This window comes from Colletotrichum acutatum (assembly GCF_030867785.1).
Source record: "Colletotrichum acutatum strain CBS 112980 chromosome Unknown BDZ83scaffold_19, whole genome shotgun sequence".
Taxonomy (NCBI): domain Eukaryota; kingdom Fungi; phylum Ascomycota; class Sordariomycetes; order Glomerellales; family Glomerellaceae; genus Colletotrichum; species Colletotrichum acutatum.
The window spans coordinates 265,764-280,102 of NW_026849013.1; the positions used below are offsets into that span (position 1 = coordinate 265,764).

At 53.3% G+C, this 14,339-nt stretch overlaps 3 protein-coding genes across 3 annotated transcripts; 1 reads left to right on the forward strand and 2 right to left on the reverse strand.

The window, feature by feature from the left end:
- Nucleotides 1–2,571: 2,571 nt before the first annotated feature.
- On the reverse strand, nucleotides 2,572–5,053 carry BDZ83DRAFT_717271 (6-phosphofructo-2-kinase; the record flags this gene model as incomplete). The annotated part of the gene is made up of 5 exons (XM_060511934.1): nucleotides 2,572–3,429; nucleotides 3,483–3,644; nucleotides 3,698–4,358; nucleotides 4,499–4,835; nucleotides 5,020–5,053. 5 exons carry the CDS (start codon nucleotides 5,051–5,053, stop codon nucleotides 2,572–2,574), a joined length of 2,052 nt encoding a protein of 683 aa, XP_060368190.1.
- A 1,281-nt stretch (nucleotides 5,054–6,334) lies between these two features.
- Nucleotides 6,335–7,746, reverse strand: BDZ83DRAFT_150768 (uncharacterized protein). Its single transcript, XM_060501325.1, has one exon. The coding sequence runs from the start codon at nucleotides 7,419–7,421 to the stop codon at nucleotides 6,495–6,497; it is 927 nt and encodes a 308-aa protein (XP_060368191.1). The 5' UTR covers nucleotides 7,422–7,746; the 3' UTR covers nucleotides 6,335–6,494.
- Nucleotides 7,747–12,824: 5,078 nt separating this feature from the next.
- BDZ83DRAFT_717272 (uncharacterized protein) lies at nucleotides 12,825–14,182 on the forward strand (the record flags this gene model as incomplete). Its single annotated transcript, XM_060511935.1, has 2 exons — nucleotides 12,825–13,078; nucleotides 13,126–14,182. 2 exons carry the CDS (start codon nucleotides 12,825–12,827, stop codon nucleotides 14,180–14,182), a joined length of 1,311 nt encoding a protein of 436 aa, XP_060368192.1.
- Between the last annotated feature and the right edge of the window lie 157 nt (nucleotides 14,183–14,339).

Sequence of the window (14,339 nt, forward strand, 5' to 3'; positions counted from 1 at the left end):
GCCCCCCCCCCCTCTCCCCCCTGATTGGTGCTCAGAGTAGACGTCAGAGTCGTCCCTGATCCTCGATGTCGGAGCATCGCGTAAAGCTGGGTGTCTCAATCATGTTCTCGAACAGGAGTCGCCTAACTTCCGGGCCTATTAGTCCTCACTACTGCCCTGGTAGATCTTTTCGGCTTTGGAGTCAAGAATGAAGTACTGAGGCGGTAGCAAGCTCCGCAGATTTCAATCAATCGTCTCGTATTTCTTGGTAGCCTAATTAAAGGGGCGTAAGCGGTTTTCTTTCGAGACCGTCGATCTGCCAGCAAAGCCGATACTTTCTAGGGGTATTTAATTTTCTTCGCCAGCAGGCTTGCGAAAGTCGGGGCTATCATTGCAGGGTATAGGCAGGTTGTCCGCGATAGCGGTAGCGGGTTTCCTGTTGTGTTTGGGCTTAATGGCTATGAGAACGGTGTGTTGAGCATACCACACCAAGTAAGTCGACCGTTACAGTCTTAGTCTAAGATTTACTAAAACTCAACATTTCCATGCTCCGTACCGCCTTGGAGTATTCTACTCAGGACACGTGTTGAGAAGAGCTCGGTACTGAAGGGTGGTTTAGTTGGACTGGAATGTGTTGTACATTTCATTCTCAATACAAAATACTGAGCAATGTACAAGAATGCGGTGCAAGCAAGCGAGCGGTCCAAAAGCAAAGTCATCTTGAACATATCTCCACCGCGGTCAAGACAAGGATCTCCCGCAAGGGTGAGGAGCAAAAGCCACACCAGGAGAAATCTAGCCGAATTTATAGGAGTACATTGCTAGTCAACTTCCTGGATCTTGCCGGGACTCGGCTTACTCATTCAAGCTGCCTACAGTACTGGAACCATACGCGGGACCCCCTCCCGAAGGGGGGAGTCGCTGGTTTACCCTGTTCCTTATCGACATCATGTCTGTAGTGTAACACGTACGTGGGTGGCTAAGGAATAACGGAGTATGGGCTTCGCCTCGACCATGTCATCGAGGCCTCATATACCCAACATCTACCGAGGCGAATGCTACCTAACCCAGACCATCGGTATTTCTTCGCTCATGAGAGATAAAGAGAGGAACGATGGAAAAGAAGGAAAGCCAGCCGAGGCAGATCCGAACACCGTGGGCTTTCGTACGTGCTTTCCCGCAGAGGTGAAGAAACGCCTACTGACTGTAGCCAAGAATGCTCAGAGCTTTACCGCTTACAGATGCATATAAAGTAGATGCCCAGAAACCAAAATCCCTAATGTGACGACTGCGAAAGCCTACAGATTCCTAGGCTCTGTGGAGCGTCTTCAAGCTTGAGATAGGAGAACATGGCCATGATCATGAACCCAGAGCCTGAGGTACTGGTCTACACGTTGCCCCCAAGACACCTCCCATCCTGATCTAGGGTCCCAGTATCTAAGAATATCTAAGCCTCACAAGTGGAAATCCCCCTCTAGACACGCCCAATCTCAAGATTACCTCACAGTCACACCACACCGACTCTCAACCACCAAACCAATTACCAACATCACCCGACGACATCTCATGCCAAGACCCCAAACCCAAGCCGCCAAAAACGACCATTCGTAGAAACCCTCGGCCCGAATATCACAATTCGGTCCGCCAAACCTCGTGACAAAGAGAAAGAACAAGACAAGGGGGCGGACACCGCCGAGCCCTTTGAGCCTCACTCAACGCCGAGTTTCACCCGGTGCGGCTCTCCCGGCCACACCCGCGGATCTGGATTGGGTGTGTGTGTCACGCCACAGTTCCATCCCGCCCTGCCTACTAGAGACTTGTCAGGAACAAGACAATCCATTACCAAAGAAACAAATAACGGTCCCCCTTGTCCTGTCACATCACATCATTACCCATGGATTGGTTCTACGGTTACATCTGCCGAACGGACGCTAGTGCACCTCGGCGGAGCCTCCACTGTCTGCCATTCCTACAGGATGTCGGCCCAGAGCATGAGCAGTACACTGACACGCAACAAGGCAACGTCAGATTGTCACTTTGTTAGTCAGGCCATCCAGATCTTCGGGAAGGCAAACTTGTTTAGTCAGATCCCAGGGATCTCTGGGCACTGCATCATCATTCAACGTCACTTCATCGGCACAGCATGTTCATGGTAGACTTCTTTCTCCTATCTGCCTAGAAGAAGCTAATGGCTTGTGTTGTTTGAACAAGCCTTACAAAATTGAGCAATGAGAGGGCCATCCGGCTATGTCTCTCGTGAATCCTTGCGTCATGGGTATCTTTTTGACCTCTTTCGTCAGATGGCCGTATTGGATTCCCAAACGCCGAGCAAATGCTTCAATCCTCTTCCCGCCTCCGAGGTTGAAGAAGTCCCTGGTTCAAGTAGTAGCAAGTAAGAGCAAATCATGTGTGTGGGATCGTGTTTTCCCACGTCCTTCCAAAAAAAGAAAAAAAAGTCCCCCCTTCCAAAAAATGAGCAAAATCGTGGTCATAGTTGAGTTTTCCTCAACGCCCCAAACTCCTTTCCGGAATTCCATTCGTGTTGTACAGGTCGTCATATGATACAGTCAAAGCCTGTCTTTGGCTCTGATCTCAAGCGTCGCGGTTAACGGTGCGCTGCGGGCGGTAGTTGGGTTGCTCGATGAACGTTCCCTTTTCCGGCAGGTAGCGGTACGCGTGGAAGTCGTAGCCGTAGGGCTTAGGCTCGATAGAGTAAAGCATGCCCAGAGGAACATCCAAGTCAGCGATCTCGTCACGGGATAAATCCATAAAGTAAGCCATGAGCACACGGCAGACCGAGCGGTGTCCAACAATGAGAACGTGATCCTCGATACGCTCAATCTCGCGGACAATATCGCGCAAGCGAGCGATGACCTGGAGATATCCTTCTCCACCGACACCCGGGTAGGTGTAATGGAGCTTATCCGCAGCGCGCTTCTTATACTCGGCAGGGAATCTTCTGGCGATCTCCTCATACGTCATGCCCTCAAAAAGGCCAGCGTTGAGCTCGTTCAGCACCGCCCAAGCCTTGACGTCGTAGTCGTCGTCATTGTCGAACTGCTGTGCCGTCTGCACGCTGCGCTTAAGCATCGAGGTCCAGACGCAGAAATTCTTCTCGTCCAGTTCCCGATTCAGCTCGGGATACGGCGGGGTGTGGTCGCCGGCCTTGGGCGGGAATGACGACTGAGCGATCTTATCTTTCTGCTCAATGAGCCACTCCTTGCGCTTCTGGGTCATGAATCGGTGGAGAGCCTGTCCGTAGAGCTCTCCGTCGGCGGTAAGGTCGGAATCTCCGCCGAGCTTTCCATTGCGGTTATCGACACTCTGTCCATGCCGGGTCAACCATATCTGGCGCGGCGCAAGGTTGAATGTCGTCAGGTAGGAGCTGATGCCGCCGCTCAGGAAGCCCCGCAATCTATACTGGACCAGCTTGCGGCCAACATCAATCATCTTTGGCGGCGCGTTAGCGAATTGTGTTACTCTGCGCCAGGGCTTAAACATACCTGAATATACTGCATGTCGTGCGCCTCCTCGTACTCTCCAAGAGGGACATAAGCGCTCTCGTAGGCGGCGACACGTCTCTTGAAATCAGCAAGAGACTGGTGAGGATCCTTGTCCTTGTAGTCGGGGCCAGAAAGCTTCAGGCGCATGTTGGCCTCGAGAAGCTGCAAACACGTTAGATGAAATTTTAAGAGACAAGGGCGGTGAGAACACTTACGTTCTGATCGTGGCAGATACTCTCGATGAAGAGAATTCCGAGCTTAGGCTCGCGCGCCTTGATTCGGTCGACCAGAAGCTGGCGGCGGTGGATAGTGCTGTTTGTCGCATCGAGGATGCCGACGGAACCGCCCTGGTGCAGAAGGTAGTCCAGAAGCTCGTCGAGAGTGTCCAAAGCCACCTGCTCCCGGAGCTTGGCCGCAGTCTCGTTGGTCGGGTCGAAGAACTTGGCGGACTGGTCAATGCCGTCGCTCTCCTCATTGAGGTTCAGCTCCGCAGGCTCCTTATTGCCACGGGAAGCATGACCATTAAGCAGGATCGAAGCAGCCTGGGCCGGCGGGTCGAGTCTAACGGCAGCGGGCGAGTAGGCAGGCTTCATCGGCGAACTCATGCCGGCAGCCACGCGTCTGCGGTTTCCGACATTGAAGATTGTAGAGCTGTACTGCTGCCAAGACAGGTAACGCTGGACCTTCTTGGTAATGTAGGACTTTCCGCGCGCGGGAAGTCCAACCATGACGATAACCAGCTTCGCAGCGACGTCGCGGTCACTAATCTTGCCGTCGGGCGAGGCTCTCGAGACGGTCATGCCAGGGACATTGAGTGTGGCGGGGTGGGGGCGAAGGCGCGGAGTGGTTCCTCCAGAATTCTGTCTGACAGGCGGGCTGTTGGTTTATTCGATTAGCCAAGCTCTAGAATACGAGGAGTGTGAGATGTTGTAAAAATGCTCAGCCGCCAGGAGGGAAGGAGCATTCACTTGAGGTAATACCACTCTAAAATTCTTTTTGGGGGGATCTGCACGTACATTCTAGGGGAATTTGGAGCGGTCGAAACCACACTTCGCATCGCAGGAGGGGTATCGGAGTTTGCGACCAAGGAGCGATCGCGGAGGGCGATTGGGCCACTCAAGTCGTTCATAGACCGAACGGCATGCGCCATAGCCGGAGGCGGGAGAAGGCCATCGTGAGGGTGAGAAACGGGCAGTGCCTGGGGCTCGGTAAGGTAGTTCGAACTCGAGTTCGCGGCGGCGGTCGATTTGTTAGAGTGGGAGGGAGGCGATGACGAAGGGGCGCGTGAATCCTTGTTGGAGCTCATGGCCAACTTCGCCAGAGCAGATTGCTTGGCCTGTATAAGACCAAGGTCTTTTTTGTATGGAAAAGGGTATATTAATACTCAAAAGCTTGTTCAAGAATGAATATGTCGATAGTGACGGCGGTAGACAAGAATAAAGTGGCGAAGAGTTGAGATTTGGGCGTGCAGAGGTAGAAGGGGAGAAAAAAAGAAATGGCTTGGGTGGTGGACTGGAAGGGTTTGGTTTGTACGGACCTGGGTGGTGATCAGGAAAGATTGCGGAAGGCATGGATGCGAATATGCGAGGTAGGCGGCAGGCGTGGAAAAAAAAAAAAGAGACTACGCTGACGACCCTTTGTAAAAGGGAGGAGTCACACAGGGTGTGCGCCTGGGTTTGGTAACTGTGGTTGGCTGGGCCTGCCGTTTAGAGCAGTCGCCGCTTTGTTGCTTTAGCTGGGTGCACCTGCTTCCTGGGCTTCCTGGGCTGCTCCTGCTGTGAGAATTCTCTCTTCGGGGTCGGTTCAAAGGCCCTGTACCCAATCGCTGCGCTAGGATGGGGAAGCTGGTCGAGCTGTCCCAGGGTGGGTGATGAAATGTGGCGTCCAAGATGGCTAGCTCTTGCCTTAGCGTGCAGGGGTCTTGCCGGGTTCGCAGCAGGCGTAGTCTGGGCAGAATGAGAGAAAAAAGTGTTGAGAGGGAACAAGACAAGCAACACAGCGTGTGTAAGTGCAAAGCGGTCTTGTTCCGATGCGGAGGAGGACACGGACGAGGAGATATCTACTCTATACAGAGACAGAGCACTGTAGTTCACACCTGTAGGTTGATGGTACAGATAGACTACGATGGATGAGAATGCCAAATACTGTCAAAATTGTATGGCAGTGATTGATGATGAGAGTTGCGGTGCAAGCAAAAGAAGACACACAAAGCAACTGGCTGGACAGATGGAAAAGGTATCAATGAAAAAGGCTGTGGGACAACAAGAACAGAAAAGAAAGAAGATTCTAATGTGTTCGGGATGGATGGGTCTGTCAGGTTAAAGAGGATAGAAAGAAGAGGGGAGGGTCAGAGCGATGGAGCCCGTCGATGGAGGAAGGACCGATATATCTACCTTAGTGGTACGGTCGAGGCAATGGGCGATGGGTAATGGGATGGTGGCCCTCGATGAGTGATGGGCAGCACAGAGCAAGACACCTCAGGATGGGACGGTATGGGATGGATGGGGTGAGGTGAGAATGGATCTGGGCTGTATGAGTGAGGGTGAGCCTGTGAGGACGAGGGTGCGATGAACGGGGACGAGGGACGGGACAGGGTGAGGGTGAGCAAGGAGAAGGCCCGTCCGAGGACTCCTCAGGCTCCTCACTGCCTTATTTTGCAGAGAGCCCTGCCCTGCCCTGCCTTTTCGTTGCATGTTCTACTAAGGTATGGTACGGAGTAAGATAGGTACGGAGACTCCTCCTCTGCATGGCTGGCCTTGTTGAAGACAAGGTGTGTCTGAAAATGGAGTACCTTCTTCTGTTTGGAGAGAGTGAGGCGTGAGGCGTGTGAGAAGAGACTCGATATCCAAGGTTAGAAAGAATCCTCTTGGCGCGATACAATAGTACATTCTTGGCTATGTTTGTACTCTGCAATCTGTAAACGGGAAACCAATGCTGCGCAGGCAAAGACTGTCTAGTCGCACCTTACCGTAGAGCCCATATCTACAGATACGTACTCAAGAATTGACAAAATCACCGCAATAGAACCGTTGTGTGCAAGAACCACTCGCAATTGTCCCATTTCTCTCCTGTCGCATTCTGCCGCCCCCAATGACTCCAACACACACCAGCCAGCAGTACCACCACGTTCGAAATTCGGGGCTTGCCCTGCAGCTGTGTTCTGCTTCTGGAGAGGTTCCCTTCGGTGGAGCCTCTAATTGGGTCGGTGCTGCATGCTCGGTGACCGGTCGCCGATGTGCCCTTTCCAGCGATCCAGGGTGCATTTCGTTTTGGCAAGGTACCCCCGTCTGCGACCCTGTCGAGCCTCTCCTGGCACCGGAGCCCTGGGATGCTAGACCCGTGGCGGCGCGGGATGGTGCTTTTTTTCTTCTTCTCTACTATTTGGGGGAGGGTTTGTAATTTTTTTTGTCCTTCCATTTTAACAGGGGGAGTTGGAGATTTGATTTCGGGGTTTGGGGAAAGAGAGAGGGCGGCGGCGCGTACCCATACCTTCCAGCCATTCATTCGCACCCGGCGGCGGGTCGCATCTTTCAAACGGAGCAGTCTAAGCGCTTGACGTGCCCTCTCTTGTCTGTTCGGTCGTGTTCTGTCTCCCATCTGTCTCTCGATCTCGATACGTGCCTGCCAGCCCAACGGCTTGGTACACGCAACGAGACGGAAAACGGGGAAGGCCCAAACCGGGCGACGTGGACGTGCCGTATGGCCCTGCGTCTGTGCCCGAGCGAACGGGACGTGCGAAGAGCAAGAGTGGTTGAGAGCGAACAGGAAAGAACTGATTTCAGAAGTGGACTCACTCTTTCCAAAGGTGAGGTGACATGACGGTTCAAGGCAGCCGCGCGCGCGCCCTATCCTACCTAGGGGATCGTACCTTCCCGTCCGTTTGGCAGGGTTCACGAACGAGATTGACAGCATTCCATTTCCCACCTTTCCTGAGGTCATTTCACGTGTTTTTTCCCTTCTTTCCTTCTACCTATCCATTCCGGATTCTTAGTAACCCAAACTGTCCTGGGCAATATGTCGGTCCCTTTACGGATACTTATCCATTCAACGCATGATTTCTGTTGTTGATTTTCTGATGGGGAAAGTACAGTACGGCCGAGCTTACAGGCCCCGGGCGACTCGAGAGTTACAGAGAAACCTGAGGAAGAAAAAGGGCTGGGCATCATTTCCAGAACCCCCCTATTACACCTATTTCTGGCCTGAGGTAAACGGTTCGAGTTTCTAGGCGTCAGGCCCGAGGCGAGTGCTTACGTTGTCAACAGTGCAGCGCCAGTAAACAAAGCTCGTTATTCTGCCTTTTCTATTGCTGGACGTACGTGTCCACGGTCTGTTTGGCCTTTACCTTACTCTGGACTCGGGAGCTGGCTGCCCGGGTACGCTACCTATTGTTGTCTTGGTCCAATACCAGAAGCCCATCCGCCCACGCCCTCGGTCTTGTCCCATGTCCATGTCCCACGTCAATCTTCCGTCCGCCAAGTTTAAAGCCATTCATGCCTATCCAAAGCTACTATTCGTACAAGCTCAAGCTCAAGCTGAAGCTCAATCTGGGTCTGGACCTGGATAGGAGTCCTGACAATTGCCGTCTGGCCATGAACCATGGATTGGGGATTTGTCCAGCACAGCGGGTTGAGAGAGAGCCACCTACGTCTCTGTGCACCAGCACAGCCCGTTACAGTACAGCAAAAAAAGAACCTCAACAAACACAAACCCTCCGTCGTCCAAAATTAAATCCCCAAACACCGTCATGACGGCCGGCCCCATCCGTTGCGTCTCCCCGTATGCCTGGGTCCTGTCCTCCGTGTCGCCGTGCTCCATCCTCCATGCTCGTCTGGTCCGCCCGGTCTGTGTGCGTGCACCGTGTTGCCCGTGACTTATACCTCACCTTAGCTCCGTGGGTAATATTATTCCTGCAGACATGGGAAGTCGAGGAGAGAAAACAAAAAGTGGCCGTAATACGGACAATGTAACTCGGACGGCCAAATCCCACGTCAGTTCTTTCCTGCTTCTTTCTCACCGTCTGCTCGCTCAGCGCTTGAGTGCTGGACGAGGTGTGGCCTGCCTGGCCTAGCTTTGCTTTGCTGTGCTTCGCTCACCGGGCTTGTCGGAGATACCCCGTCGATCCGTTCTGCCCTTTCCACTTCCCTTCCCACCCAAATGTTTCACGACTCAGATGTCCAGAGTAATCGGCCGCCAAGTCCCCTCCTGAATCAACTTATGCCGGCACCAGAGCTATTCTACAACCATCCCATCTTTCTCAAGCATTCCAGCTCTCAGCCAAGCCAATTTGAATGAACCACTCACATCAGCCCTCGCCAACACGCCTTCGAGACTTGCTCAAAGCTTATCCTTGCGGTTGATCGCCCTGTTCCATTTCTAGGTGGCCACGTACCTAGCCTTGATGGCCCCTTTTCGAGGTTACCTCTCTCTAATTTTTTTTTCTTGCTGAATGAGTAGGTACTATGCAGTTGTGGGTGTAGCAATAGGTGGCCCTCCGATGTGCTGCAACAAGTCTCCGGCGGCGCTCAACAAGGCGTCTCCGAGAAGGGTGCACAGCATGATTTGACACACACCATCTCCAGGGTCGCGTGCCGGTGATGGTCATTACATATTCTGTTGGCGTTGCAACAACTCACCTAGCGCTTGGGCTGACCCTCTGTCGGAATCACCCCGAAGTCCGGAGGCTGGAAAAGGAACCTCCACGCCCCCGGAGATCCGCTCCCACCAAGGATCCGCTGCGCTCCTGGCGAACCTGTGAACCCCTCACGGAACCCCTACCAGTTGTTCGACGTGTTGTGGGGATGCCAGGGCTGCTTTTGAGTCTTGACAGCAAGCATTCTGTCACTGCTAAGCACCAGCCAGCCTGATCTTCCTAGACATGTCTGCAAAGAAAGATGGCTCATGATGCTCATCTTTACTTAGGTCTGGGCGGTGATGTCACCCAAATGCCCTTCTGGCACATTGAAATCTCGCCCCTGTGAAACGAAAATGCCCATGGTGAGCCCGTTTGTGTACATACACAGTACAGCCTGTAGAATGGTGGGACAGTGATCCGTATGTCCCGCCAAAGTCTGAGGACGCCATGTCATCGTTCTCGGGGCGAGTGAGGCTTGCACCCAACGCCCAGTCATCCCGCCATGCCAATGGCCACTGGTAACTCAACCGCAGCGGCCAATCATCTTCAACAGTCCAGTTACGAGGTTGCTTTCATGCTTCGCGCCAGAAACAGGGACTCGGCATGGATGACGAAGGAGGAATTTGGCGTGGGACCCCCCACTCCAAGACTCTTTTGCAGAAGGTTCTCCTGTTACACTGCAGGACGCGGACTGCAGCAAAGACAATTGTGACTTCTCAGCTCCCAAATCCAAAGTGTGGAGGGGAGGGTTGGCAATTCCAGGTGCTCCAGACGCCGGCGGCGCGGCCCTCAGTTGCACTCCTCATTTCTGATATTGCCGCCGCGCCGCCAATCTGTGGTCTCCACCAGCTGTCGAAGTTTAGGCGTTATTAGTCTCTGGTAGTCTATTCCGCTTCTGCTGCTGACCCCGCATGTATCGTGAGGGGTTCGCGGCAGGGTTTGCCGTTCGCTTTCTAGAAGCCCACTGTCATGGCCACCTCGACGACAATCAAGGGACCAACTGCTCCGTAGCAGAGGCAGTCTCGCCAAGATGTCAAGGAACGCTCGCTGGATCTGCGATGGCGAAAGCGTCATCTAGAGCGTAGTGCGGAGAGGAGATACGGCCGACACGCGTTGCGACTGGAGCTTGCAAGAGCGTTTACCGATGGGGGTATGACTTGCAGTCCTGGCCAGCCCCCGCCAGCCCCCGCCGGCCAGTAGGGCGTGCCGTCATCGGAGATTGAGAAATAGGCGATGGAGCCTTCACACGTGGGGTCGATTTACCGTTGGACGATTGCATTTCTAATTCAGATGCGGCACCCTTGAGAGAGAGAACAGTCTGGCTTGTGAGACTTGTTCTGCCACGCACCAACGGTTGATAACCAATGAGACGATCCATGATGGAGGCATGTTGGCACGGAGGATGAGAGCCGAAAAGTTGACTTGTCTGCCGCTCTTGGCTTGCTCGGGCGTTGTGAGACAGTACACTGCGCAAAGAACCAACCGAAACTACAGAATTAGAAGCTTATCTCTGCTGAATGAGCTCAACCGCGGCTGTGGAATGTGTGGACCTACCTCTAAGAAACCATCATCTAACTGAGGTGAAGCCCGACCGGTGAGTATTTTTGGTGAGGTGAGGTAAGGTGAGGTTTTGTCTTGCTTCGCGATGTTCATCCTGATGGGCCTGTAAGAGACGTTCGGCTCGTTTCAGTGGTGGAAGTGCTTCTCCCTAGTTGCCTCTTGCCTCTCGCGTTTTATGTCTTCTCCAGTCTTCTCCAGCTCCTTCTACAGTCGCTAGGTATTTTGCTTCAGTCGATGCCCTCCTCCCTATGATCACAGATGTGACCTCCCTTCCATGTTTTTTGCGCCTTCCCAATCTTCTCTCTCGACTCTTGGCCACTTTTGGGAAACACACAAGTGATCCCTTACGGAAAGTACGGAAAGTTGCACAAACACCATGGACAAGAACGGGAAAGAAATGGCCGGTGGTGATTGCCAAAGAAATCCTCTAGGCAATTCCTACCTAGGTATTCGTACAGTCGCCCCACTTCTACCCCCATGTCACGAATCTGGAAATACCTTAGACGTCGCAGGCACAATTCAAACGTCCCGTCGACGGGGTGGTCACTGCCAGGACCGGACTGGCTACACCGAGATGCGTGAGGGGCCTGTCACTTTATCGATAAGACCCTAGACCCCGCTAGCGGCTCTGCTCTGCAATCCGATTCGACCAGAGGCCCTCTGTGCCTGACAACGCTTGGCCTACTGGGATCCAGTCTGTCAAATAGATCGCCAAATTTTCTGATGCTTCACTTCGGTCCCGTCCGTTCAATACCGCAGTTCAAACCACTTCCAGATCCGGATCCTCATGGCCATCAGCTACATTATCCAATAAACAACCACGCCATCTGATCCGATAGGGTCTATTTCCTCTGTCCTTGTTTCTTTGTTTGGTCCCAAATCTGGGCCCTGCCGTTTCAGGACCCGGCAGAACAACATTGATCTTCAAGTCTTTGGGTTACATCCGTCTTGAAGCCATCTATAGATGGAAAGCTGAGGCTGAGACTGATACAAACGCTGAGACTCTCCGAACGATATATCAGACTACCTGGACCCGCCAATCATCGGTTCCAATAATACCTGGCGCATTTCCACTTATCTTGGCAAATATCTTTGCACCTCAAACTTGCTTCCTGAATCGACGGAAGGCTTTGTGTACCGCACAATCTTTCTAGAGAAGTGACCGAGAACCAAGTTCGTCTCCAAGGCTGCAAAAGAGTCAAAGGAGGGAAGGAGATAAACAAAGCAGCACAGGGCTGGAAGTGAACAGGATCTGATCTGAGGCAAGAGCAGAAGAGGAGCTGAAGGTGCAGGTCGGGTGCCTTCCTTCTTCGCGCCTTCCAGTCCAGCGTCCCGGGCTACGATTTTATTTGTCCTGGCTCTGCCTATCAAAGTAGTTTCCTGAGGCAGTGTGGGCCCCTTCGTCAAGTTGCTTCTCGTGACTTCCTCCCATTTGGTTCTGCTCCAAGGTACTACCTGAGTGCACCTCACTTTGGGCCAAAAGCAACTTCGCAGCCTCCTTCATCCAGACCTTACCAACTGCGGTAATTGTGTTGGCTTGTCGTTCCCTTACAAAATTGTCCAGCCCTTACAGCACCGAGGTAAGGGTGTAGAACAGTTGGACACCGAGGACACGACACCACATCTCTCTTTCTCAGGAAAGAGCTAGGTGTGCCACCTACATCAACCGTCGCACAAGGCCTTGACTGGAAATCTTCTCTAGTCATCGTTCTGATTTATTGACTGCTCAGCAAACCCTCCGCTACATCCGATCTTGGCCCTGTTCGACAACGTCAAACCAAAACGAGCCGCATCGGATTCTAGGAGCACACCTTTGATAACAGGCTTCTGACTGGACTATTCACCTAAGTCACAACAGTCCTCCTCAAGAAGCCGTCGTGGAGCTACTCCAGTCGTTCTGTTGTCTGCCGAAATCCACACTTCGCTCACGGTACGCCACAGCGGTGCGCAGCAGCTATCTCCGTAGCCCTCTCTGTCGGTCGTCTTGTGCCTCGGGAGACTAAAATCGAGATACCGTGACTTTCTTGTTGAAGTAAGTTACGGCTCCGGCGTGACGCACCCTAAATCACCCCCAGCTATACTGACGGACACACCAGTTCCTGCTTTTTCTGCCCAAATCTTGGAAGCCAGTCTGGAGACCACCAGTCAAGATGCTCGCTGTCGAACGCGCCTCGCTCCCGGCCATGGCCTCTGATAGGCCTGACGATCAATCTGAGGAAAAGATCGAGCACACTGGCCCTGATGTCATCCAGCCCCATGCTCTCATCGACCACCTGCTTCCACAACAACTCGGCCGAGGAGTGCTTATTCCTCTAAAGACGACTCTGGAAATCCGACAAGACCACACCATTGTCCAGGCTTTGATCACGAGGGCTCCATCTACGTCTACTAACAACGTCGTCAAGTGAGTAGCAGTCATCACGTTTCTATCACATACTAACCTGACTGCAGTCTGATCCGCTCGATGCTCCCTGAAGGCGTGGCTAACAACTTGCCTCACTTGCGAAGATGTGCGAAGCCCGCGGATATCCCGGCTCATCTCAAAACACAGTTCATGAACGACTCCCCCGAAGGCCGCCAAGTCCACACGGGTAAATCCACCTGGATCTACATCATGCTTGGTGAAGAGAAAGACTTCGATAAGCACGGCTTGGTCGCAAAGCTGGGAGCCATCGAGGGAATGGATGAGAACGTCTTCCTCACCAAGATTCCGATCCCCATGGTACCACCTACTTCTCAGGTGCAGGCAGCTATGTGGACCTCGCAGTTTTGGCCTACGGTGTATAGAAAGAACAACCCTCTTGGACCGCACCCTAGCATGGTGGGACGATCAACGGAAACCATCAAGGATGAGACATCTCTGTGGATGACCTTGGCCCATCGCGTCGCCTTCCAGGCCAAGAAGGCGGGTATCGGCGAACCCATGGGTGCCGTCATCGTCCAGCGCGAAGGGGGAAAATCCCACCTGGTAGCGGTTGCCGGAGATGCTCGTTGGCACCAGGAGCCCAATAGAAGCGGTACCGGCAACCCCATGGGTCACTGCGTGCTCAGAGCTATCAGCATGGTGGCGCAGAAGCTTGTGCGACACGAGAGACGTGCAGCCGGCCGCTCCAACGTGCCGCCTATCCTTGAATACGACACTTTTCAAGATCTTCCGCTCTTGGAAGACGAGCTCACGGTTCATGAAGACGAGCATCCCAATGCGGACGGCTACCTGTGCCACGGCATGGAGATGTACTTGACTCACGAGCCTTGCGTCCAATGCTCGATGGCTATCCTTCACTCGCGGATGGGCAAGGTCGTCTTCGCTCAACGCATGCCACTTACTGGGGGCATGTGCTCGGAAGATCGAGGACATGGCCATCCCGAGCTGGAGAACTGCGGTAGAGGCGAGGGTCTCGGCCTCTTCTGGAGACGTGAGCTGAACTGGAGCTTGTTGGCGTGGGAGTGGGAATCGAGCGACTGCGTGGGACCTTTGCCGCCGGTTGATCACAGAGTCCATGCTTAGTCCCCATGGGACTTTACGACGATACCTTGGTGCTTATGGTCGGGAAACCGGCCTAGGCCAGAACAGTCTTTGTGTGCCGGGATGCCAACGATTGTAATGGTTGACGGTAGTCTCGATGCATTAGTATCGATAAACCCTGTACCCCAAGCTCTGAGCC

Excerpts from the sequence above, each read along its gene's own strand:
- BDZ83DRAFT_150768 (XM_060501325.1), bottom strand. The coding sequence starts at position 7,421 with ATGACCTCAGGAAAGGTGGGAAATGGAATGCTGTCAATCTCGTTCGTG.